The 26682-nt window shown below is 30.8% G+C and overlaps 1 protein-coding gene across 1 annotated transcript; it reads right to left on the bottom strand.

Annotated features, from left to right (window-relative positions):
* Positions 1-2679: 2679 nt before the first annotated feature.
* Positions 2680-4213, bottom strand: LOC140176680 (uncharacterized). Its single transcript, XM_072208218.1, has 4 exons — positions 4121-4213; positions 3174-3609; positions 3018-3110; positions 2680-2927 (listed from the first exon to the last, which is right to left on the bottom strand). The coding sequence occupies exons 1-4, from the start codon at positions 4211-4213 to the stop codon at positions 2680-2682; spliced, it is 870 nt and encodes a 289-aa protein (XP_072064319.1).
* Between the last annotated feature and the right edge of the window lie 22469 nt (positions 4214-26682).

The raw sequence follows: 26682 nt of genomic DNA, 5'->3' as shown, positions 1-26682 counted from the left end.
AGGGTGACCGATCAGTGATAGCAGGGAATAGCCAATAATAATGAAAGATAAAACTGTAGTGATGTTGAAAAGAAGAAGAAAAAAAAATATGAAGGGACAAATTGTGAATATAAAAATAAAAAATAACTTTAAAAAATTAATTAAAATTAACTATTAAAAATTAATTTTTTAGCTAGACTCTTGATCTCGATTTTTTTTAAGATTAGTATAATTTTAAACGACTTTAATAGATAAGAGGTTATTTAATTAGAAATTAGATTAAAATACTAAAATTAATCATAAAAGATTATCAATTTATTATGCTGACGAATTTATTATAAAAATATTAAAATTAACTCATCATTATAAATGATAAATTTTAATAGATAGAATTATTCAAATCCAAAAATACTATAAAAAAATTCTCAAAAGTTATCAATTTTTTGGTACTTTATTCTAGAAATTAAGAATTTGAAACAAGTTAATTCACCGTAAATTACTAAAAGATAATCCATCATATTGTCGAAGATCTCCTAAAAAAACATCACATTATATATCTTCATATAAAAATATTATTTATGCATTAAAATTAATTATTATATATTTATGTGTAAATTTATGTGTTATTTAATTTATTTTTAATATATATTTTGAGTTTAATTTTGATGTACTGACAGTATAAAATATTTTACACAGTCGTACAATTACATTCATTTTTTTAACTTTTTTCAGATGATTATTTATGCAATAAATATAAAAATAATTATTTTTACTAATGTGATATTACGTAATTAAATACACGTGTAAAATTAAATTCATATTTTATACTAATAACTAATTTTAATAATTTATTTTATTATACACCTAATATCACTTATACAAAAGATCATGAATATATTTTAAACCCAATACTACTAATGAGTTAATATTCAAATTGTTTCATAAAATTATACTTGTATTTCAATTTATTCAATTTGATTTCAATATTTGTGACTCACGTTTGTGGTTGATTCCATCACAATTATTAACGGCATTCTGAGATAGATTAATAACTATTATGTTAGACTCTCTAATAATTATCTGAGATGTCAATTGAACTTGTAAGTGAAATTAGTATTAAGTTTTAATATTTCATAAAAAACAAATTGAAGTAAAAAAGTTTTAATTATCACTCTAAATAATCATTAAGACATCTAACACAGTAGTTATTAGTCTATCTCAATATATTATTAATAGTTGTATGACAAAAATATGACAAAAACTAATAAGGTGAATTATAAATAATAAATTAAAAAATCAAATTGAGTAAACAAAAATTTTATTCGAATATTACATAATAATATATGTCTTTTAGTTATAATTATATTTATCTCATCTCTTTATTTTATATATATATATATATATATAAATAATGATAATATCATCCATAATTCAAGTTATATATCTCTGGTAGTAGATTTCTTTATATTGTTATAATAACACATTAACTTTATATAAATATAGATCTTATTTAAATTTCATCCGGCAACTAATAATAATAAAAAAAATCTCATTATTATGATGATGAAGAAGATAAAAAGTTCGTTGTGTATACTTATATACACAGGCTAGATGGTCCATTGCCGGTCAATAATGTGCCTTGTCTCAGATATAATCACATGATTGGCTCCTCATCAGCATCCTTTCTTCTTTTCTTCTTGATTGGCCCTGGCTTCTTCTTGAACTTTGGTGCTTGAGGTCTATTATAATTTACACAGTCGTACAATTACATTCGTTTTTTTAACTTTTTTCAGATGATTATTTATGCAATAAATATAAAAATAATTATTTTTACTAATGTGATATTACGTAATTAAATACACGTGTAAAATTAAATTCATATTTTATACTAATAACTAATTTTAATAATTTATTTTATTATACACCTAATATCACTTATACAAAAGATCATGAATATATTTTAAACCCAATACTACTAATGAGTTAATATTCAAATTGTTTCATAAAATTATACTTGTATTTCAATTTATTCAATTTGATTTCAATATTTGTGACTCACGTTTGTGGTTGATTCCATCACAATTATTAACGGCATTCTGAGATAGATTAATGACTATTATGTTAGACTTTCTAATAATTATCTGAGATGTCAATTGAACTTGTAAGTGAAATTAGTATTAAGTTTTAATATTTCATAAAAAATAAATTGAAGTGAAAAAGTTTTAATTATCACTCTAAATAATCATTAAGACATCTAACACAGTAGTTATTAGTCTATCTCAATATATTATTAATAGTTGTATGACAAAAATATGACAAAAACTAATAAGGTGAATTATAAATAATAAATTAAAAAATCAAATTGAGTAAACAAAAATTTTATTCGAATATTACATAATAATATATGTCTTTTAGTTATAATTATATTTATCTCATCTCTTTATTTTATATATATATAATGATAATATCATCCATAATTCAAGTTATATATCTCTGGTAGTAGATTTCTTTATATTGTTATAATAACACATTAACTTTATATAAATATAGATCTTATTTAAATTTCATCCGGCAACGAATAATAATAAAAAAATCTCATTATTATGATGATGATGAAGATAAAAAGTTCGTTGTGTATACTTATATACACAGGCTAGATGGTCCATTGCCGGCCAATAATGTGCCTTGTCTCAGATATAATCACATGATTGGCTCCTCATCAGCATCCTTTCTTCTTTTCTTCTTGATTGGCCTTGGCTTCTTCTTGAACTTTGGTGCTTGAGGTCTATTATAAGGTGATTTCTCCCACAGTGCTTGGCCAGGAATTGGATTTATATGGAAGCCATAGGTGTTGTTGTATGCTTCCATGGTCAACCAGCTATGACAGAATTCATCTGGCCTTCTACCAGCCCTGGCCAAAGCGGCACATGCATGCACACATGGCATCCCTACATAGAACATCACAGCCATACATAAACATAATTCGAACTGCAAATCGAAAATAAAAAAAATTAAAAAATATGCATAAAAATTCATACCACTTAGTTGCCAAAAATCACAGGTGCATGATCTCTTGCCTAAGTCCACAGCCATATTTGTAGGCCACCCATGAACTTCAAATATTTCGTAATCTGCATCACCAGACCACATGGGAACCCATTTTTTTTATTCCTTTCTTATCTTTTCCAACCTACTTCTCTGTATTGGAGGTAGAATCCCGTCATTGTTCCTCAACTTCACCTTGTTCCTGGCTATAGATCTCATGATGTACATCCTGACCTCCTCCAGCAGTGTGATAATAGGCTTGGCTCTAGGGTCCTTGATCCGTGAGTTAAAAACCTCACATGCATTATTGCAGATATTGTCCATTTTTGGTGCAATGCTGAAGAATGCCCTGCTCCATGAATTCTTTGGCCATTTGCATAGATAACTCCAAGCATCCTTATTTAGCTTTTCCAATTTTTTCATCCCTTCCACAAATCCCTCTTGAGTCGTAGACCTTGCACACTCCCAAAGCAAACCTCTAAGCTGATTATCCTTCCACTGTTTGTTGAAGTTCCTCCATAAATGCCATACACAGAATCTGTGATGGACATTTGGGAACACATCCTGAACTGCATGAATTAGACCCTGCAAATCCAACAAGCCAGTCACAAAGTTTCAAATCGAGCCTCAAAATGGTCCCTAATGTTATTTTAATGAACTCATAGTGGTCCCTAAAGTTGTGTAAGTGACATCAACTTGGTCCTTAGCTTAGCTGAGTACACAGATACTACCCCCTATAATGCAACCATCAACTATGCAGCATTCAACAATTACTCAATCTAAGTAAACAGATTTGTGTTTATAAAGCAGCAGATATTCAATTCAACAATTATTTAATTCACACAACTTAGTCCTTAGCTTAGCTGAGTACACAGATACTACCCCCTATAATGCAACCATCAACTATGCAGCATATAACAATTACTCAATCTAAGTAAACAGATTTGTGTCTATAAACCAGCAGATATTCAATTCAACAATTATTTAATTTATACAACAATTATTCAATTTATACTACTATTATTCACTACTCAGCAGCAGGTATATCTAAGAATGACAACTGTTAATTAGGATAACTAGCAATAGATATGCATACCTTTTGCATGTCTGAAATAAAACACCAACCATGTTGCTTGTAGTCACCCAAGTCTTCGTGCAGCAATTCCAGAAACCATCGCCAATTCTCCATGTTTTCGATGGACACTATTGCATAAGCAATCACATAAATGTAATTGTTTGCGTCTTGACCAATTGCAGAGAGGATTTGACCACCATGTTTTGTTTTTAGAAATGCTCCATCCAACCCTACAAGTGGTCTGCAGCCAGCCTTGAACCCTCTTTTACACCCATCAAGGCAAATGTACATCCCTATCAAAGGTTGGATCTTCATCAGGATTGGAATGAGGTGTAACCCCAATACTCACAGTGGAGCCAGGATTAGTTTTCAGTAATGTCAACCCGTAATCCCTAACCATACCATACTGGGCAGCAGCATCTCCATAAACTATGGCCCTAGCATCCCCTAGAACCCTTGTCAGTGAAGACTTGTTGAGGTCCAAGTCGCACTTGCTCTTAAAGTACTGGGCAGCTTCACAATGTCTAAGGTTGGGATATTTTCTTGATTTCCTAACCAGTTTGCAACCCAGCCACTTCCTGTTAGCTAGCTTGTTCTTAGTCTCTCTAGGACAAGTGTGATCGTCCATAAATGTCTTGATCTGCCAGCAGTTACCCTCACTGTCCATGGAAGCATATACTACCCAGCCACACTCCTCTCCCTTACAAACAGCCCTCATCCTTAAATTGTCATTCTTCTTCCACCAGATACGCCTTCCCTCCTGGATACAGTACTCACGAACAGCTTCCTTGAATTCCATCTTAGAATTAAATTTCATCCCAACCTTTAGTTTAAACTCACCAAACCTTCCTCCTTCCCTAAATACCGGAAACACCTCATCTGACTCAACCTCGTCTAACTCATCCTCAGAGTTCGGTGGAGTCTTCATTTCCTCAGAGTGTCAAGACTCTCCACCATCAGATTCATCATAAGCTCCATCTTGAGCATCATAATATGCTCCCGTTTCACCAACCTTCGGAATCGGGCCAAAGAAGAATTCATCATCTTCAGACCCTGACTCTGCACACACAATCCCATCATCCTCAAGCATAACTGAACTCTTTTCATTAACTTCTTTAGCATCACTCTTCTTTTCAGTTGATCTCTGCCCAATCACTTCTTCTTCTTCACTAGAGACATCATCAGCAGCAGGCCTATACGGTTCGTCCTCTACACTGTCATAACTGTCATGGGAGTCTAAAGATTTTTCCTCACTAGACAAGCTAACAAACATAGTCTCAGGATCCTTTCCCTTAACAGATGCTCTTCCAAAAGTTCCAACTGCAGCTAATCTTGTTAAAGGCCTCCTAGCATGTAATGCTGCATTCTTTACTTTCTGAGGGCCTTTCTTTGGTATATCAGACCTCCTTGATTTTTGTGATGTTGATCTTGTTACAGGTTTTGAAGTGGGCTGGGCCGTTGACTTTGGTGGTGGGTTGGGCTTCGTAGTAGGAGCAGCAGTGGACTGGCCCAGTCTTTTTGGTCGTGGGTTGGGCTTAGAAGTAGTGGCAACTGTGGGTTTGGCCATTGTTTTTGGTGGTGGGGTGGGCTTAACACTGGGAGCAGCAGCTGTGGGTGCTGCCATTTCTTTGGGTGGTGATTTGGAATAACTAACAGAAGTTGCAGTAGTGTGACTCTTATGCTTTGGTCCTGAAATACCTTTACCAGTAGGCATAGTTGGGGGGATTGTTGTTGGAGTAGGAATTGTGGTGTTCATTGCTTCTGAGGTTGGAATTGGTGGTGATGTGGTGGAAATTGTATTGGCTGTCACATTGATGCTGGGGTATGTATGTGGAATAGGGTCTGGTAGCACTATCAACTCCTTGCCTTTGGATGATGCTAGTCCTGTTTTCTCATCAAACACAGGTTTAGAGACCCCATGTTCATAATACACATGGACAACTCTCTTGTTGGTCTGAGCAGCATAACACATCTCCATGAGCTCTTTGTCATGTGTCAAAGCTCTAAGCCCTCTTTGCAATGGCCTATTAGGCACCAGCCACCAACAGTGAGTCACATTGTCATACCCAAGTGTCTTATAGTAGTCTCGGATAAAAAATACATCCACAGTGTCTACGTCAACTCTCGACAACTCAAAAATCTGTCCACCACTGTAATTCACAGTTCCATCACGCTCTGTGACGAATAAACCTCCATGGTGAAATATGATGGTAATCCAAGGATCTCCCATCTGCAATTTAGAAACAAAATTTCATGATCAACCTCATCATCTTCAACCATATTAACAAGTTGGAAACCACATTAACTGTAAATGCAGCAAAGCATAATAGATAAGAAATAGCATTTTCCCATGACAAACAGCCCTCATACAGTCAACACCTTCATTAGCCTAACCACTCTGAAAACTAGTTACGATCAAACCCTAGCTAAATATTGCGAAACACAAACATGCATACCCACAGATAACACTCCAAAAAATCGTTTCTAACTACTGAAGAGATTAAACTAACAACCTTAACAAAAAACAGAGCATTCCTTATATCACATTATATTTTTCCTTTTTTCCTTACCTTTTTCAGAGAGACGGGCCTTCGATACAGTCTTCGTTTGAGGCAGATGATGATATCTGATCCTATATAGCAGTCGTGCTCCACAAAAATCGCAACAGTTACCACAATTCAACCACCGCCATTGACGAGTAAAGGGGAGCAGGGGTTTGTGTTGTATTTTGAGGGAGGGAAGACAATGCGTTACGTTAACGTTTGATGGGGGAGTCTTCAAAACCAACTTTTGGAGTGAAACGACGTCGTTTTCGGCCATTTACGCGCCACCAACAAAACTACGTCGTTTTAGCCTTGCCCGCGTGTCACCAAATTAGCCACATCAGCTTTCCGATGACGCCACCTGGAGGAAATGTGCTGGAAGGACAACACTGAGTCCCGACGTTTAACTTCAGGTACCAATTTGGGTAATTAATAATTTTAGGGACTACTATGAAGCACGAGTGTAACTTCAGGGACCACTCTGAGGCTTAGCTCGTGATTAGGGAGTCACCAAAAAAATATGTGATTAGGGGTATTGAAATTAGCGCGGTCAAACGGGTTAGTCTGGTTCATTTAAGTCCGACCCGTTAATTAAACATGTGGGTTAAATGGGTTGGACCGTTTAAGTCCGTTTTATTCGCGGACTATAATTTTTCAATCCGGACCGCTTATGGTCAGTTCGTGGGTTAAACGGGTCAGTCCGTTTATCTTTTTATTTTATTTTTTAAAATATATTTTGACAAAAAATATTATTCTTAGGTCAAAAATTTAAAAAATAATATTTTTTAGTTGATTGGTCGAATTTTTGAATCAAATCGAAGAAAATATCGATTAAAAGTACTATTTTTTTTAAAATTTAAAAATAATTAAACGAGTCATCCATTTAATTCGTCATTTTTTTTGTTAATCAGGTTCAGCCTATTTAACCCGAAATTTAAACAAATTTAATTTTGAGGATAAAATTTACCCATTTAAATGAATAAACAGCTGGTCCGATGAATTTGGCCCATTTTTTCAATTCTAATTAAAATTTGTTCGCTAAATTATTCCTCTTTAGAATAGTTTGGGGTTTGTGGTGGTAGTTGATTATGCCTTGCAAATTGCAATAATGAGCCAAATGTGTCCATACTCCATAGCCGAAATATGAGCAGCAGCCCCTGTCAATTTCACTTACTTTAACATGTCGGTCATCCTTCTTTCACAATTAACTACACTTATTCCTTTCTTTTAATTTTTTCAAATTTTAAAATAAATAAAAAAGAATCAGACACTTGGCGAGATTGCCTGTCCCGTCCCGCTAGTACTCGCGAGTTAAGTAGGAAGTTAGATAAACTTTTTTTTAAAAAATAGATTCAATTTTGTAATCCAACATTTTTTTAGCGAATCAAAAGGATCAGTTGAACAAATTTTTATCGGTTTGCTACCCCTTTTTTTTTAAAATATTACATTCGTCCGGGTTATTGTAGGAGGACATAAAAAAAACTACTCCTTATAAAGCTTGGTAATAAAAATAGGACGTATTGAGATATAGAGATTGTCCAGCATAGATACTCATCCGTTGGTGAGTTATTGTTCTAGCTAGTATTAATAGTGTGATAATGGTAAGATGACAAAAGCATAAAGATTTAAGTTTTAATTCATATAGCATTAGTATACATAAAATTTATAATTGGCATAATAAGATAAAAGTACAAATGATTTTTCTTTAAATATAACTCTAGACAAAAATATGCTACGAATATAATATGTTTTTAAAATAATTATTTTACCTATAGCTCAAAACTCAACTATTAAATTAATTATTTATATAAAATATATATTAAAAATGTGTAAAATAACACATGGATATATATACGTTCGCAATAGGTATAATTTAGTGCTAATTGTTAGTGTGTCAATAATACTTTTGAATTACATGAATAAAGTTTGAAGAATTATCAATTGTATTAAGGCACGGTCTGTTTGTTTATAAATAAATAATACAGCCATACAAGATATTAAAATAGATATAAAGAAATATAAAATTATATTTGATAAATAAGATATAAATATATACATTATATTTTGAGATAATAAATTAATATATTTTGTATTTTTTTAAATACAAATATTATAAAAGAATATAACTTATTTTTATATTTTTTATTTTTTTTATTAATTTTTTATAATTATATTTTTTATCAATATATACTTTTTTATTTTTTGTATAAAAAAATAAGACTAAAATAAACTTAGATAATATGTTTTTCTTATATTAAATTTAATTATTATCAAATAAAATAAAATAAAAACATTAATTTATATATCTTTATCTTTATGTTTTGTTGTCTGTAAGTTATTCTATTGTAAGATCAAACGCAGCCTTAATGAAAAAAGATTTAGTTATATACTTATATTCACTAGATGTGACATCACTAATTTTTTATTTTGCGGTAGATATTGCTGTATTTCTTTGGTTAGTGTACAAAGTGCATAGCAAGAATGATGCTGTTCAATGTTTTCTTGGATGGGGCAAGAAGCACAAATTATCTGAGGAGATTCATTCTTTCTTTAAATCGAAAACAGACAGGTAGATCATAAGTGCAACATTTCATCCTTATCCGAATCCTAATTGGATTTTCAAATATATAAAAAAAATTAAAGCTACATATTTAAATTTTTTTATAAATTAAATAACAAAAATTAAAATAATATTAATTATAATTAAATCTTTTTATATTAAACAAACTTAATTTAATTTAATTAATAAAAAAATTTAAATATGTAATATTATTCTATAAAAAATAACTCTTCTAACTTACAAAAGGAAAGTACTGTTCAAGTAGGTTGCACCTTGCTCTCATCAAGTTATCAATAATATCAACATCTTGCTATAACTTTCGCCACAAATTTTGCGTCCTGTTTTGGATATTTTATCTTGGCTTTGTTCTTGTTTCATTTTTCTTTAACATAAACCTATCGGAAAAGTAAAAAGGCCTAACACACATGATGTATCTATTAATCTATATGTCTTTTGTAAGTTGCATTCGGATTCAAATTTCAGTTAAAGCTGGATGTTGTTTAAAAAATCCACAGTACTTATATAATGTGTGTGAGTATGTTATGTAGATGTATAAAGCATAGGTGTAACATTTGACCAATAAAAAATAAAACCTATCGGAAAAAAATTTCTTCAACATAAAGCACTCCAATAAATTACAAGTACAAATTAAAGTATAAGGTGTAGTGCAGTGATTATTTTACTGCGCCTATTTATTAATAATTGGAAGGATTTTAATTTTAAGAGTTTAATTAATGAGTGAATATCTAACCTAACTCCTGATAATTATTTTGAAGGGATTACGAGATTTTCAAACAAAAAAAATACTTAATTCAGTTTCTGATCTTTATTTTTATGGGACTAATTAGCTCCTGTAATAAAAAAAAATACTGGCATAGGAGGCAGGAGCTAATCAATTCCATCAAAGTAAAGTTCAAAAACCGAAAAGAATATTTTTTTTGTTAAAAATTTCGTTGTCTTTTCAAATAATTGTCAGGAATCGTTTAAATTTTTTTTTTTAATATTCATTCTAAAAGTATATATTAAAGTTACTAATAAAAAATTATAAAAACGATTATGTAAAGTTTGATTTTTAATCTAATTTTATACATCTATCAAAATAAAATATTTAAAAATCTTTATTAATAATAATTTTAATTTGTGTTCTATAAATACTTGTTAACTAAACTCAATTAATTTTTAGGTCCTGTGAGTAACATTTATCCAGATATTTACAGAAAAAAACAAAATATTAGTTATTATTGTGTCCGCCGTGGATGTTCTAAGGGACCAAAAACAAATCTAATGAAATAGTACATATACACGAAAAAGAAAGGGATTGTGATGTCAATTTGGGTCAATTTGTCGTCTAGCTAGTCTATCATAATTACATAACAATTCTTTGGTCATTGGTCAAGGTTTTCTTGAATTCAAAACGTATCAGGAGAGTAGAAACATTTACAGTTACACATCAAATACCGTACTAATCAATATATGTAAGTGCCTTGTAACTATAACAGGCTACCGACATGAAGTTCATCAATATATATTTAGAGACCTCGAGAATGTCTTGCTCTAACAACACACCTGAAACAAACCTCAAGAAAACGAAGCTTAGTTTGAAGACTAAATTTTCAGAGTAGTTTTTTAAATTTAACTAGTATATCAATTTGACTCAAAATTTTAATTGCATTAATTTGATTTTTTAGATTGACTTTTAGGTGATATATTAGTCTCCTAACTTATTTCTAACGTAAATTAATAATTGAACTGTTAATGTAACACAACTAATATCACATAACATCATCACTAACTCCCACATCCTCATCATCTTCATACATTTCTTTTTATTCCTAATTTCCTGAACCATCATCCCTAATTCACCATCACATCACCACCGCACCTTCCTTCGACTTTGAATCCACACCTTCCACATTCATAACCTCTACAGGCTTTTGGATATTTTTCTAATCTAGACAGACTCATAAAAATTAAGAGGTGCATAGTTAGTTTAGTTTGAATTCATTATTCTTCAACTCTTAAATGTTTTGGTTGGTGTTGTAGGTCAGATTTTTTTTTTTTTTTGCCTTTTTTGGTTGCATTGAACAATGACATTTAAACTGAAGATTATACTGCCTCACACATATTATGCAAATCCTTCACTACTCCTAAATAAATTCAAGTGACTTTATAGTAGAAATTAAAACACAAACGCACATGGTTTACTTTGATAAATCTTCAATCATATCATCTATTATAATTCTTCTAGTAATCAAGATATATGCTTTTTTTAAAAAAAAAATAAAAATAAAACTCAATACAATAAAATAAAGGATAAAGTATTAAACTGATATTTTATGTTTGGATCATTAACATTTAAAATGTCTTATTTGAATCTATAAAAAAATTATTTAATTTCAATGTAGTCCTACTTTAAAGTTAATGTTAAATAATTAACGAAACTCAATTTTCATATATGCAAAATTTATATAACCAAACTCTTCCGTTGTCGAGGAGAATTCCTCATGGTAGAGGTGACGATGGCCTTGTTCTCGTCGCCGCTAGCAAACTTCTCCGCAGAAAGCGAATTCTCGACAATGTTCTCCATGTGCTTGAACCAAGACCAGTGGTTCACGATGATGCATCCGCTACTGATCATATTCTCCTCGAATTTGTACTTTTTCTTCAAGAAAGGACATTAAGGTTTGGTAGAAATGGTGACGTTAATTATTTAACATTAATTTTACGGCAGGACTACGTTGAAGTTAAATGAAATTTTTTTGGATTCAAATAGGACACTTTAAACCTTAGAAACTAAAATAGAATTAGACTCAAATATAGGGAACCAATTTAATACTTATCCTAAACTAAAACATATAAAAATATGTAATAAAAAATTAAATAATAAAAATTAAACACCGCTCTATTCTTTATAATTAGGGTAAATATCTTATCTGACTCTTGATATTTTTTGCGTAAGATATAGTGCACCTTAATCATCCTTAAACCTCAATCAGGCCCTCATGCATTAAGAAAAATGGACAAATCGACCTTTACTACCGGATGACAAATAATTACCTGTTGATGTGTTAGGTAACAGTGCTAAATATCAACTCCAAATGATTGCAGGACTAAAAATTTCCTTTCTACCTTTCTTGTTCTTCTTCCTTCTCCTCCTTCTCCTTCTCCTCTTCTTCCGCCTTAAAACTCTTAACAAATGCACTACATAAACAGAAAATTTCAACATATAAACAAAACACAATTGAACATTATCTTGATTAAAAAACACTAAAGCCAAATTCTTGCATATAAATTTTTACAATCCAAGAAATCTAAACACCAAACACTAAAATTTGTACTAATTTATTAACAATTAAACTCATATCAACTACAGAATTAAGATCATGCCTCCTTGCAAAATAGTAAACTTTCAAACACAAAAATAACAATGTAACATGTCTTTTTTTTTTCAATACAGTTTTTTAGCAAAAAAAAATTCTAAAAAGAATTAGAATAATACTGTACCATATCAAATTTAGTAACTAAAAAATTAAACAAAAATAGAAAAATGAACTATAGAAATCTAAAATCCTAGATATAATCGAACAAAATTAAAATAAAAATTGAAATCAATATTTCTTGAGAAAATGAATAGTACTTGGACTCTCAAACATAAAAGTGATAGTGTCGTTGCTGTCATCGCCCTTGACGGTGATGATATCATCATTTCTGGCGAACCATAGCATCTGGCCATATTGTTGAGGTTCATTCTTATCGAGATGTTGCAGTCGCACCACCTTCGGACCGCAATAGGAGTGTCACGAGAGCAACATTGATTGAGTCTATGGCCTGGAATGAGAACCCAGTCGCGAAGGAATCGAAGTTCGCATCGTTCATGAGCTCCCTAATTGATTGCTTCTAAAACCTTCTTCAGTAGAGAATCTTGCACCAAATGGAGTTCCAACATCTTGAAAATGGGGGGGGGTTTGGTGGAAAAAGAAGAAGGAAAGGAGAAGAAGGAGAAGAAAAAAAAAGAAAGCGGGATTTTTAATCCTGCAACCATTTGGAGTTAGTATTATTATCTGACAGTAGACAATCGTTTGTCATTTGATAGTAGGGATAGATTTGTCCATTTTTCTTTAAAAAATGGGCCTAATTAAAATTTAAGAATAATTAAAGTGTGGTGTGTGTCATAGAAAATAGATCAAAATTGAATAGAATATTTACCCTTATAATTATTAAAAGTCTTTGTCAATAATGTCTATAAATCTTGTTGTTCTATTCTAAAACATATTATTTCTGTTTAGCTAAATATTTTAAATAATAGGATAGAAATCAATAAATTACTTCTGACATATTAAAGTTTAATTTGGGTAAAAAATTTAATTATGCTCCTTTTGAAAAAAAGACTTTAAATAATAAATACTTATATTAAAAATAGCTTATAAATAAGTTATTTTGTATTTGATTTTTTAGTTCTAAAGTACTTATTTTAAAAGAAGAGTGATAAAAAAAATTTTATTATAAGAGAAGTCATTTTTTTAACTTCTCCATAAGCACTTAAATAACTTTTTTAAAAAATTACAAATTAATTTTAAAAATTGTGCTAAGCATTAATTCTATATATTTTCATAATTAAAAAAAATTACTTATGGACTTATTCAAACTAGGCCTAAATGTACATTGATTTAAATCCGCTATTTCTCTCCTTTGATCTAGCTTTGATCTAGCTATAATATGTGTATAGGAGTCTAATTAGATAATTAATTTTTTCAATTAATATTAATTTTTAAATTTTTAAATTAATAAATTCGAAATTCTTTAAAAATAAAAATAAAAAATAATTTTATAATAAAAAATTAGCTAATATTAACTATTAGAAATTGATTCATATATTTTTCTATTTCTATGTGTAGGTGTGCGGATGCCTAGGTTGCAACAGGTGAATTTATGAGGAGCCTTGAATAAGTAGAATACTTAACATTGTGAGCATGCAAAAACTGATTTGTGTTCTGATGCACAGTGCAATTTTGGGACAACGGATGAGAGATATAACACAAAAAATACTAAATAAAGCTGTCTATAAATATTACAGAAATTGATGATGGACTAATATATAGCACGCAGAAGAGGTAGTTTCATTCACCCAATGACATAATACTATACATACATATTAAACAGATCAGAAGCTTAGGGATGAGAAAAGGGAGAACAAAATTAAAAGGTCCGCATCCGTGATATATAGAAAGCAAAGCAAGCCTGATAATCTCTTTAGGCCCAAATCTTAAAATGATTAGCTTCTTTGGATAGAAAGTAGCAGTCACTCCCAACATATTTCACCTGAAAAAGTGCACCATGAAATAGAAATTATTAAAATTATATCCTGAGCCTGTGGTGTGGTGCATGTATGTGGAATAATTACCAAAGATAGTGGGAGGGTTCCTATAGCTCATGATGTATGTAGCAAGCAAGGTTTGTATAATGGCAAATAGGGGGTACTCTCTGCTGACTGCTCAGTAATCGGGAAGGCCTTTTTATGGGAAAAAAGAAGAGGAGAAAAGAGAAACAAACGAGGGGAGAGGGGCCAAGACATGAGAGTGCTCATCCAACACGACAAAAATCTAAGAATCATAATAAATACTTGGAAAAGTATATGGATATGTCCGATGTTCAATTCAATAGATATACAGATTATGTTAATTATTTTTAATTGGATGATTATTTTTTTTCATTTGATTTACTCATGCACAGTTAACAATGATTGGATGTTCAATTCATTAGGAGTGTACCGGTGTAAAAAGTTATCCTAATATTAAAATTTTAAAAACAATTTGAGGTGGAATATTTTTTTACTTTATTAGATCAATTTTACAGCCTATTATTTATGTTGTTTACAAAAATTATTGTCCTTCTGTACCTTAATTTAACACATCAACATCTTCTTTTCTAAAATCTCATTCGTCAACCATCTCCTTTTACCGGACATCATCATCGCCTCTTGGATTCATGAACCCGTTGCCACTTCACCAACCACTCCATTTAGCGGGGCTATTTTCTCCCTTACTGGAAATAATCATTTGACTATCTAGTAAAATAATTATCCAAAATATTTGTTAATTGTATATATTTAAATCGAATTGAACAAAATAATTATTTACAGATAAAAATAATCATTCGTATATTTAATAAATTGAACATTCAATATATTTTAATTATATATAACTAAATTCAATCTAATCAAAATAATCATTCATATAAAAATTAAAATAATTATTCATATACCTATTAAAATGACTATTTTAAATAAATAATTAAATTAATATTAATCTGTACAAAAGTGGCATGAAAAAGTCTAACTGTGACAACTTTCTGACCCATCTTTATTTTCACCCTTTAATTCTTCATCGGTTTGATTCAAAGAGAGTGACAGAGAGAAACAAAAAATGGTACAAATAAATCCACCCTTTATCATCTCCAACATCTCAGAACAACCATCTTCTCACTGGTGGAAGGAAAAAACCGCATTGCAGTTATCCTTCCAGGAACAATTCTTGCTATGTTCTCGGAATTCAAATCTATAGACTCCACCTAACCACCTCTAAGGAACCCCGAAGTTCATCCTTACCATCAAACTATCCTTCTCAGACTTCCTTCTTTGCCATGCCAACAATTGATTTGATGAATGGTAGATCGGAATCGTATTCTCGCAGTGGCATCAGAATGGTTGGAAGGGAAGGGTTGGGTGCGGCGGCGGCGGTACGGTCTCCGGAGTCTAATGCCAGCGGCGAGTTTTGAGGATGAAACATAGTGAAATTGAGAATGATAGTGCTAATTCTAAATTTTTAAATTTTAAATTTTAAAATTAAATAATTAATTAAAAATTTGATCTTTAATTTTTAATTTTTTTTTAAATTTATTGTTTACATTGTTTACTATTATTATTATTTTTTTATATTTTTTTAGTGAAATTAGTAGCTAAAAGATGGAATCTTTTTTAAATTTGTTTCTAAGTTTTTTTAATTATTAAAAAATAATGAATTAATTATATTTGTTTTTTAATAATTTCATTAACTATTTTTGTCAACGATTGATGACATATATATATATATATATATATATATATATATATATATATATATATATATATATATATATATATATTTTTACCAAAGATACGAGACTCGAATCCGCAACCTCTTAATTGAGTATGAGAAGAGACTATGCCATTTGAGCTATTACTCATTAGCAAAATTTGAAAAGATAGGAGACTCGAACCCGCAACCTCTTAATTGAGTATGGGGAGTCTATGCCATTTGAGCTATTACTCATTGGCTTGATGACGTATATTAGCTGATGGCATACATAATACTTAATATGTCTAATTCAACGCGAACCAAATATGTTTTTAAAAATCTTTCAATTAGTCGCTATATAATATTGAGAATATAGTTTATTTAATTGGAAAAAATGAAGTTAATTAATAGATTTTTATGAATATATCTAGTCAACGTCAAATTAGACATGTCAGGTATTATGTATGTTGTCAATTAATGTTTTATATTATCATCAACTGTTGACGAAATTTGTTAATAGAATCACTGACAGACAAATATGATTAATTCGTAATCTTTTAAGGATCAATTTAATTAAAAAAAAATTTTTAAGGACGAATTTAAAAAATACCCGCCTTATCTTTTAGAGATTAATTTAACTATTAATCCATATTTCAATAATATTATTTATTTATTAAAATAAATTATTAAAATTAGTCATTATGTATTTATATATAAATATATATAGTTTAATTTATTTTTAGTATATATTTTATATTTTAATATATATTTTATACTAATAATTAATGTGAATTATTAATATTAATTATTAATTTTAATATATATCTAGCATGATTTATAAAAAATTAGTTTGCAATGATTTAAATATATATATATATATATATATATATATATTGATTATTTATTATTATTATTATTTCAAACATGTAAATATATTATTTGGGATAAAATCTATTTTTTACTCCTAATATTTTTAAAAATATTATTTATTTATATTTAATTTATTTTAATTTTATAAATTTTAATTTTGTTTTTACTGTTAATTTTTTAATTATCAACAATTAGTCAACTTTTTCTTTTATAATTCTATGCTTAATTTTATCCTCATCCTTATCATTGTCATTGTCACTTTTTCTCTATTCATTATTGATTCGTCATCTGGTTCGATCTTTATTGTGTATTATGAGTTATAATTTAATTTTATTTGTCTTCATTTTAAATTTGTAACAGACGATTTTAATAACCATTATTCTGACTTAATGACCAACAGTTATAACATCAACTCTATGCCTATAAAGGCACCAATTTCTATATCTCAAAAGAAACCACATGATAAGTTCTATTTCATGTCTAACATTCTATATTCATAGAATTATTATATAACTCTTAAATATTTATTGACTTGAGCGTTAGAATGCCTCTTGTAAGTACTCATCCTCCATGTTCTTCTTATCGAAGTATACATCCTTTGGAGACGAAGAGACAAGTTCCATTTCCTCTAAGGCGAGATATACCTCGAAAGTTCATCCACACAACACAAAAACAATTAGCGTCGTCTGTGGGAACGAGTAAAATAATTCTTACTCCCCTCAAGTTAATAAAACTTGAATTACATTCAAATTTTTTAACTAATTTCAACAATCTTATTTAAGATTTTATTTAATACTTTTTATCAAATTTTAATCTATCGTATTTTTTTATAAAGTATGTACTTTATACATTCGAATTGCTTTACTTTTACATATCATAATATTTCACATGTCATAATCAATCAATGAACCAATCCGAGGACAAACTCGGCTTTCAACCAATTCGAGAACAAACTCGGCTTTCAACCAATTCGAAAACAAATTCGACTTTCAATCAAATCTAATAAAAAAAAAACTCAGTTTTCAATTAATTCGAGTACAAACTCTCCTAACAATTTTGCTAACTTTTTTAAAATTCTCTACTTACACAAGTAAAATTATATATATTATTCACACATACTTTTGCATTTATATTTTGTGTAGCTAATATTTACTAATTTATTAGTTATATTCAAACCTCTCTCTCTCTCTCTCTCTCTCTCTCTCTCTCTCTCTCTCTCTCTCTCTCTCTCTCTCTCTCTCTCTCTCTCTCTCTCTCTCTCTCTCTCTCTCTCTCTCTCTCTCTCTCTCTCTCTCTCTCTCTGAGACAATACTCATCGTTTCCTATTTCTATTAACAAAAAATCATTATTTAAAAAAAATGAGAAGAGACATTCTATATTAGAATGCAAAGTTATTCATTTATAATAATAACATATAATAACCATGTCAATTGAATTTTTATTTCATTATGAATTATATTCTTATTATTTAATGATTTTATTTATACAATTAAATGACAGTAATGATGAGTTCAAATCTTAAAATTGGATTCCATCAAAAATCAATTGTATATCAATTGTATCTAACTATTATTTACAAAAATGTTTAGTAACTAAAGAAAATTAACTAAAAACAGCCATAAATAAATACTAAATAAAGCAAGTTCTAACTATTTTTTTGCCTACCTAGCATTATCAATTTACTATTAACTTTATACTATTAAATTTTATGTTACTATTTGTTTAATGCAGAAAGTTAAGCAAAAAATAGTTACAAACATGCAAATTTACTATTTTTATACAAGATTTACTATATTATCAAATGACTAATTATTTTATTACTTTATTAACAAGTTAATGCAGATTCTACGAAACAAAGTTATAATATTAAGTAAAATTAAGTAATTCATATTTGGTATGTATGACATTCATATGTTATTTTTTTTCTACAATTATCAACTTTCAAGGTATATTTTTCTATTTTAAACTCCTGTACTTTTACAATATATATTATTCAATATATGTTACGATTTTTTATACATATTTATTTTCTCAATTGATCTTATTCATGTCATATGACCTTCAATATAAATTGTAAATATTCAATAACTAATTGTTTTGAGCGAGAAATGCATCAATTAGTTATTGTGGGTCGAAAAAAATTTTCAAGACAATTAATCATTATATCTTCGGATCATACAATCGATTCTGTCAATGGATTTATATTTCTAAATTTTTCAGTGCACATACAATCAAATGCTATACGCATGTCATGAAAAATTATTCTCAAGTGGAAAAATATCTCCCACACAACTATATTGATGGAATAACTCTTACCACTCAATTATTTTTTGAATAAATACCGACATAATAACCCGACTAAGTTTGGGGGCTCATCATATCATTATTCACTTGTCTTTTAACCGATGACAGACAAAGTTTGGGAGCTATCATCTATCACCTTATAGCTCGGTCTTTATTGTCCATTATGAATTATAACTCGATTTTATTTGCCTTCATTTTAAGTTTGTAACGGACGATCTTAATAACCATTATTTTAAATTAATAACCAACGGTCATAAAATTAACTCTATTTATCAATCCTATGTCTATATATAAAGACACCAATTTTTATATCTCAAAGAAGACCACAGTGATAAATTTTATTTCATGTCTAACATTTTATATTTATAGAATTATTATATACCTCTTAAATATTTTTTATATCTTTTAAAAATAATATGTATATTTACATGTATGACGTACGTTAAAATTTGTTGATATAACATATTAAGACAGCACACACTTAACAATTCTAATTGGTTACTAATATGATAAATTTAGAAAATTAAATCAAATCAATATTTAATATAAAAATTTTAATGCCTAGATGTTCTTCTTAATTTAAAGTTGATTTGATATAATTCTATAAACTTATCGTATTAGCTGTTAATTAAGATTGACATGTGTATATTGTAGTGTGTGGTGAGTGTGATATTACATACTTATTAGTATTGCTTAATAACATATCGTATTGTAAATTTTTTACACAATTAATAATTAATAAATAAAAAAATTAATGTGGCTAACTTAAAATATTTAAAAAATAATTTAATATAAAAAAACGAAAGATATTTTATGGACAATTTTAACCGTTTCCTCTTCTTATTACACTTTTATTTGGCGTATGTCAAAGTGTGGATTTATAGGCTGCGTTACACTGAGACAGAAATACAGAGACATAAAATTGTATTTGATAGGAGAGACATAAATAGAGATAATGTATCTAAAGATACTGAATTAGTATATTTTGTGTCCATTCTGACAAGAAGGATATAAAAACACTAACAAAAGACACAATTTATTTTTTATTATTTTTATTAATTTTTATAATTATTATTTTTATTATTATATTTTTATTTCAATTTTTTTAATTAAAAAAATAAAAATAAATTAAATTTTTATAATTTATTTTAATTTATTACTAAATAAAATATAAAAACCAATGTTCTGAAAACCGGACCGGACCGGCCGGTTCAACCCGGTTAACCGGAAACCGGTCATGTAGCCGGTCCGGTCCATGAACAAAACCGCGCTGCAAAAAACCGGCGAAAAAACCGGCCAAACCGGTGGTTAACCGGTGAACCGGGCTAACCGGGCCGGTTTTTATACGTGCCGGTTTTTTCCCCTACTAGTCAAACGGCGTCGTTTCTTTTATAAAAAAAAAAAAAAAAAGAAAAAGGGGATGAAGAACGCGTGACTTGCTGAGGCTGCCACTCCCAAAATTGAAAACCCAAAGCCAAAATCCCTAATCTCTATTCTCCTTCTCCAAAATCTTCGAAGAAGTGAAGGCTGAAGAGTGAAGAACTGAAGATTGAAGAACCCTCCACCGCCACTCCCAACCATCAGCTCCACTCCCAATCTATTCTCCACTCTCCAACATTGAAGCAGCTTCTGCATACAACGGATCAGAGGACGCCGTGAAGAACACCCGACGTTCGGCCACCTTCGGGCACCGTCGCCGACGTCCGCGCACCGTCGCGCACCGTCGCCCACGCTCGCGCACCTGGGTTTCTGGGTTTCTCCGTTTCTGGCTTCTAGGTTTCTCCGCTTCTGGGTTTCTGGATTTCTGGGTTTAGGGCTTCTGGGTTTGTGGCTTCTGTTCGTGGCTTCGTGCTGTGTTGTTTTCTGGCTTTTCTTCGTTCTTCTCTTGAGGTAAGATCGGATTTCTGGCGTCTGTTCAGTGTATACTGTTTCAATTTTTTTTCTGGCTTCTGTTCTTTTATTTCTTTTATATGATTAATCAAATGTGGAATGAATTTGTTGTATACTTGTATGTTGGATTTGAGAATAAAATTGATGCATGTTGAAATTGAAAATTATGTTATGCTCTGTTCTTCAATTTTTATTTTTTTTTGAATCTTTTCAAGTCTGCTCTGTTTAGTTTTTTTATTTTGTCGATTCTGCTCTATTGAATGCATATAAAATTATAAATTGTATGAACTTTGAACTATGAATTGATATATTGGTCTGGATTCTGGGTTGCTGGCATTCTGAATTTAGATGGAACAGTCAGAAAATGATCAACAACAACATAATGCTGGACAAGAATCTCAGACAGCTTCATCGGTTCTTGTTCTGTTTTTCAATTAATTTTCTTTATTTTGTTAATTATTCTTGTTTTGTTTTTCAATTTTGTTTATTTTGAATTTCGGTATATAAATTCAATTTTGCTATGTTGGATTTGGCTATATTGAGTTTTGTTTATTTCTGCTCTGTTGAATACTGCTCTGTTGAATTTTGGGGTTTAAAATTTAAATTCAATTCTACTCTGTTAATTATGTTGAATGAATGTCGTATGAGTTATATGGATTGATATATTTTTCTGGATTCTAGATTGCTGTCATTTTGAATTTAGATGGAACAGCCACAAAATGATCAGCAACTACAACATAATTCTGTGGGCATCTTCAAGGCTAGAAATTATGGAATTAGCCCTCTCTAGTTGCTTGTTGAGAACCATTGTGATAACCATTGTATTTTGATTGACTTCATTTAGTGATTTTGTTCAGGTTACAATCAATATTTAGTCATTGACTGTAAATGTATTTAATTTGTGTAAATTTGTGTTTGTAAATTGTAGTTGTTACTAATTAGAAATTTTTATTTTTGAAGATAGAACAACTAGATAGTGATCAAGCATTACATATATTAATTTTTAATAATTTTATTTAATATTTAATTAAACCGGTTGAATCCCGGTTGAACCCCGGTCAGACCATTAAACCAGTGAACCAGTTGCCTTACCGGTTCATTGACCGGTCCGGTTCTCGCAACCTTGATAAAAACACAAAATTTTATATCTCTTTCTATCAATATCTTATTTTATTCTATTCTCTTGTACGTATTCGGCACAGTAACATTGCAGCAATGATTAGTCTAGACTAGACATTCCTATATCTTAATTATTTGCCGGTCCACACCTCGGGCCTCAGCTCTGGCGGGACCATATTGTTTTTGTCCCCCTCCAAAAATTAGAGCAAACCAAGTTAAAATTATTTTATTTTATATTTATTAATTTTATTAAAATTATTAAATAATGTAATACATATATAATTATAAATATTATATATATAAAATTATAAATATTAAATAAATTATTATTATTATTACCGAATCGAAATATCTCTTAATTAAAAAATTGATCTTCTTAATTTTTAATTAAAAGAATAAAATATAATTTTTAATATTTTAATATTTTTTATAAATTTTTTTAATTTCACTAATAAAATATATAATAATAAATTATATTTTACTTTTTTTAATTAAAAAAAATTAAGAGAATTCAATTTTTTTTAACTACCAATGATAATTGGTCATCAATGCTGTTGAAGGGGTTAAATATGGAGAGCATCTACATATAGCACAAAACTAAGAAATATATTTTAGTATAAAATATACTTTTCTTTATTTTTGAATAATTTTAAATATATTAATATTTAATTTATTTTAATTTTATTCTTAAATAAATTAGTCTATAATCAATTTGGATAAGTCGAATGACCAATTTACTCATTTGTTTAAATAAATATCAAAAAATTCAAATTCTATTTTATATATATATAACTCATTGACTATACGTACTCCTCATCTAGCGCCCGACGCTCTGCTAGGGTTTCACTGCGCCGCCTCCATAGTTACACCTTTCTTTGTCTTTTCTTCGTCAAACTCTTTTCCATCTTCTTCTACTTTCTTTTCTTAATTTCTTTTCCACTTAGCTCCCCAATTTTCATTTTCTCTCCCAATTCATTCCTCTTTTAATTCATTCCGCTTTCTAATTCACTCATTCCATATATCTTATGTCTCTTTGGAACCATTGAATACCAATTCTAATTTTCTCTACACCATGAGCAACAAATCAGAGACTTAGAACCCTCATATAATTGCTATGACGGTGGAGGGTGCCAGCCTTCAAGTGGCACCCAAAGAAATATGAAACTGCTCTCGTGGAATTGTCGGGGTTTGGGGAGACCCCTGACAATCCACAATCTTAAAGGGATTTGCAAATCCTACTCCCCCGAGGTTGGTTTTATCTGTGAAACAAAAAATTAATCTCGACAAGTTGAAGGAAAACTAAGATCTTGTGGTTTCAAGGAATGGTTTATTGTAGATCCGGATGGATTATCAGGGGGTTTGGCAATGGCATGGAGGGATGGTTGCACTGTTCAGATTTTACAGCATGGTAGATTTTTCATTGCGGCATCAGTTCTGACAGCTGGTTCTAATGATCCCTATGGTGTTCTAGGTGTTTATCTCAGTTCAAATGATCAACATAGAATGGCTCAATTTGCTAAATTAACTTCAGTCACCCAACAGTTCGATGGTAAGGTTGTGTTGATGGGGGATTTTAATACCATTTCTAATCAATTGGAGAAAGAATGTGGGGGTGCTAAATCTCCTTCTTCTATTGAAACCTTTAATAGTTTTATTGATGATAATTCCCTGATTGATATTGGTATGGTCGGAAGACCATTCACTTGATCAAATAGACGGAGGGGTGATGAGTTGATACAGGAAAGACTGGACCGATTCCTGGTAGGAGTTGATTGGCAGCAACTCTATCCCAATGCAACGGTTCTTAGACTGTCAGAATCAGGCTCGGATCATGCCCCTCTTCTCCTAGACTCTAATCCGAGAACTAAGAGATCTAAACGCCGATTCAAATTCCAAGAAAGATGGTGTTCCAATGATGAAATAAGGCAGATTGTTAGAGAGGTTTGGCATGAACAGATTGATGGTTCAGCCATGTATATCCTAGCTCAAAAAATAAAGCGTTGTCGGCATAAGATTGTCAGATGGCAGCAAGAACACAGATCTAATTCAAAGGTGGAGATTGATTTACTACAGTCGGAATTAGAGGAACTTCGTTTAGCAGGAATTCATGGAGGCGACATCATTTCAGAAATAGAGGACAAACTTGAAAAAGCATTGCAAAATGAGGAATCTTATTGGAAAGATAAGTCTAGAGTCAAATGGCTCAAATCTGGTGATCAGAATACAGCTTTCTTCCATCAGAAATTTAGAAATCGAACCCGAAGGAATAGAATTTGGCAACTAACTGGCAGTGATGGTGAAGTGGCTACTTCAAATGCTGGTATTGCTTCTGTGGCTGAATCTTATTTCAAGGACATTTTTTCCTCCACTTGTCATGAGAACCCTGAACCTCTGTTTATTGATTTTGAACCTAAGGTTACAGCTCACATGAACCGTAGGCTTCAAAGACCAGTGACTATGGAGGAAGTGAAACGCGCAACATTTAGCATTCATCCTCAAAGTGCTCCAGGAGATGATGGTATGACAGCAAAATTTTTTCAAAGCTTCTGGAACATACTTAGTGGTGATGTGTTTCGAGCAGTTAAGAGCTTCTTTTCTGGGGGCAGAATCTTGAAGGGTTTTAACCACACTCAGATCTGTCTTATTCCCAAGATTTCTGATGCTAAAGATATGACTCAGGTAAGACCAATAAGCCTATCTTCAGTCTTTTACAAGATTATCTCCAAAGTATTTGTACATAGGCTTCAGGGTATGATGAATAGACTAATTAGCCCTACGCAGAGTTCTTTTATTAAAGGCAGATTAATCTCTGATAATATCCTAATTGCTCACGAGTGTATGCATTGCTTGAAGAACAAAAAAGGGGTCTCGAAAATGAAATGGCGCTAAAATTAGATATGAGTAAGGCATATGATAGGGTGGAATGGCACTTTCTTTGGTTTATATTGGAGAAGTTTGGTTTTGACTCCCGATGGATCATGTGGATTCGAGAACTAGTGACAACTGTTTCTTATTCTGTTATTGTGGAAGGACAACCTTATGGTTTCTTCAAACCAAATAGAGGTATTCGACAAGGAGATCCTCTATCCCCCTATTTTTTTTCTTTTTTGTGCAGAAGGTCTCTCTTTCTTGCTACACAAGGCAGAACAAAACAGACTAATTCAGGGTCTTCAGATACATAGGCGATGTCCCAAGGTCAACCACCTCCTGTTTGCTGATGATTCCATTTTATTCTGTAAGGCTAATCCTGAAGCATGTTCAAATATCCTGCATTTATTGAATTCTTATGAAAGCATCAGTGGCCAGAGGGTAAATCTTAATAAATCTGCTGTATTCTTTAGCCACAACACTCCGTCCACTACTCGTACACTACTGGCTAACTCTATGAATATTAATCATATTGGGGCTCAGGATAAATACCTTGGTTTGCCTTCTACAGTCTCTAAATCGAAAAAGGCTTCTTTTAGTATGATCAAAGAAAATGTTCAAAAAAGAATCCAAGGGTGGAAGCGCAATCTTCTTTCGTCAGGTGGTAGACACGTATTGCTTAAGGCAGTGGGAGAAGCTATTCCTATTTATACATTGTCTTGCTTCAAGTTGCCTGATGGTTTAATTTCGGAAATTCACTCTCTACTTTCTCAGTTCTGGTGGGAACAAAAAGGTTCTGAAAGGAGGATGGCTTGGATTAGCTGGGACACTATGACTCGCCCACGAAAAGAAGGAGGCCTTGGATTTAAAGATCTCAGAATCTAAAATCTGGCGCTTTTAGGCAAACAGTTTTGGCGACTTGTAACACAACCTACTTCCTTATTATCCAAAATCTTAAGAGGTAAATACTTTAGCAATGGTAATGCTATAACGGCAGAAATTGGAGTCTTACCTTCTTGGGGATGGAGGAGCATACTGGAAGGCCGAAAGATTGTTGAAAAAGGTCTTAATTGGGCTGTAGGTACTGGTGAAAATATCCGAACCTTTGAGGATCCTTGGCTGCCTCCTCCGTATCCTTTAATGATTTCTGACATGCCAAATAGACAGGTTATTTCTGAGTTGGTTCCAAGAGTTAAAGATCTAATTACTGAAGATAGAAATTGGAATCAGAATCTCATTCAAGAATTATTTCCCCAAGACGTTACAAACAGGATTTTGTCAGTTAAATTCAGCAGAGTAAGGACAAATTGCAATGGGATTTGAACAAATCCAAGCAATATGATACAGCTTCAGGTTACAGAATTGGCTATTTATTTT

Source organism: Arachis hypogaea, chromosome 12, assembly GCF_003086295.3.
Source record: "Arachis hypogaea cultivar Tifrunner chromosome 12, arahy.Tifrunner.gnm2.J5K5, whole genome shotgun sequence".
Taxonomy (NCBI): domain Eukaryota; kingdom Viridiplantae; phylum Streptophyta; class Magnoliopsida; order Fabales; family Fabaceae; genus Arachis; species Arachis hypogaea.
The sequence above is the reverse complement of the archived record's forward strand: the minus strand, read 5'-3'. Positions and strand labels throughout refer to the sequence as shown.

Excerpts from the sequence above, each read along its gene's own strand:
- LOC140176680 (XM_072208218.1), bottom strand. The coding sequence starts at position 4,213 with ATGGAGAATTGGCGATGGTTTCTGGAATTGCTGCACGAAGACTTGGGT. Across the intron at positions 3,111-3,173 it reads TCTACCTCCAATACAGAGAA|ATTACGAAATATTTGAAGTT; the intron begins GTAGGTTGGAAA and ends CTGGTGATGCAG. Across the intron at positions 2,928-3,017 it reads TGATTTTTGGCAACTAAGTG|GGATGCCATGTGTGCATGCA; the intron begins GTATGAATTTTT and ends TGTTCTATGTAG.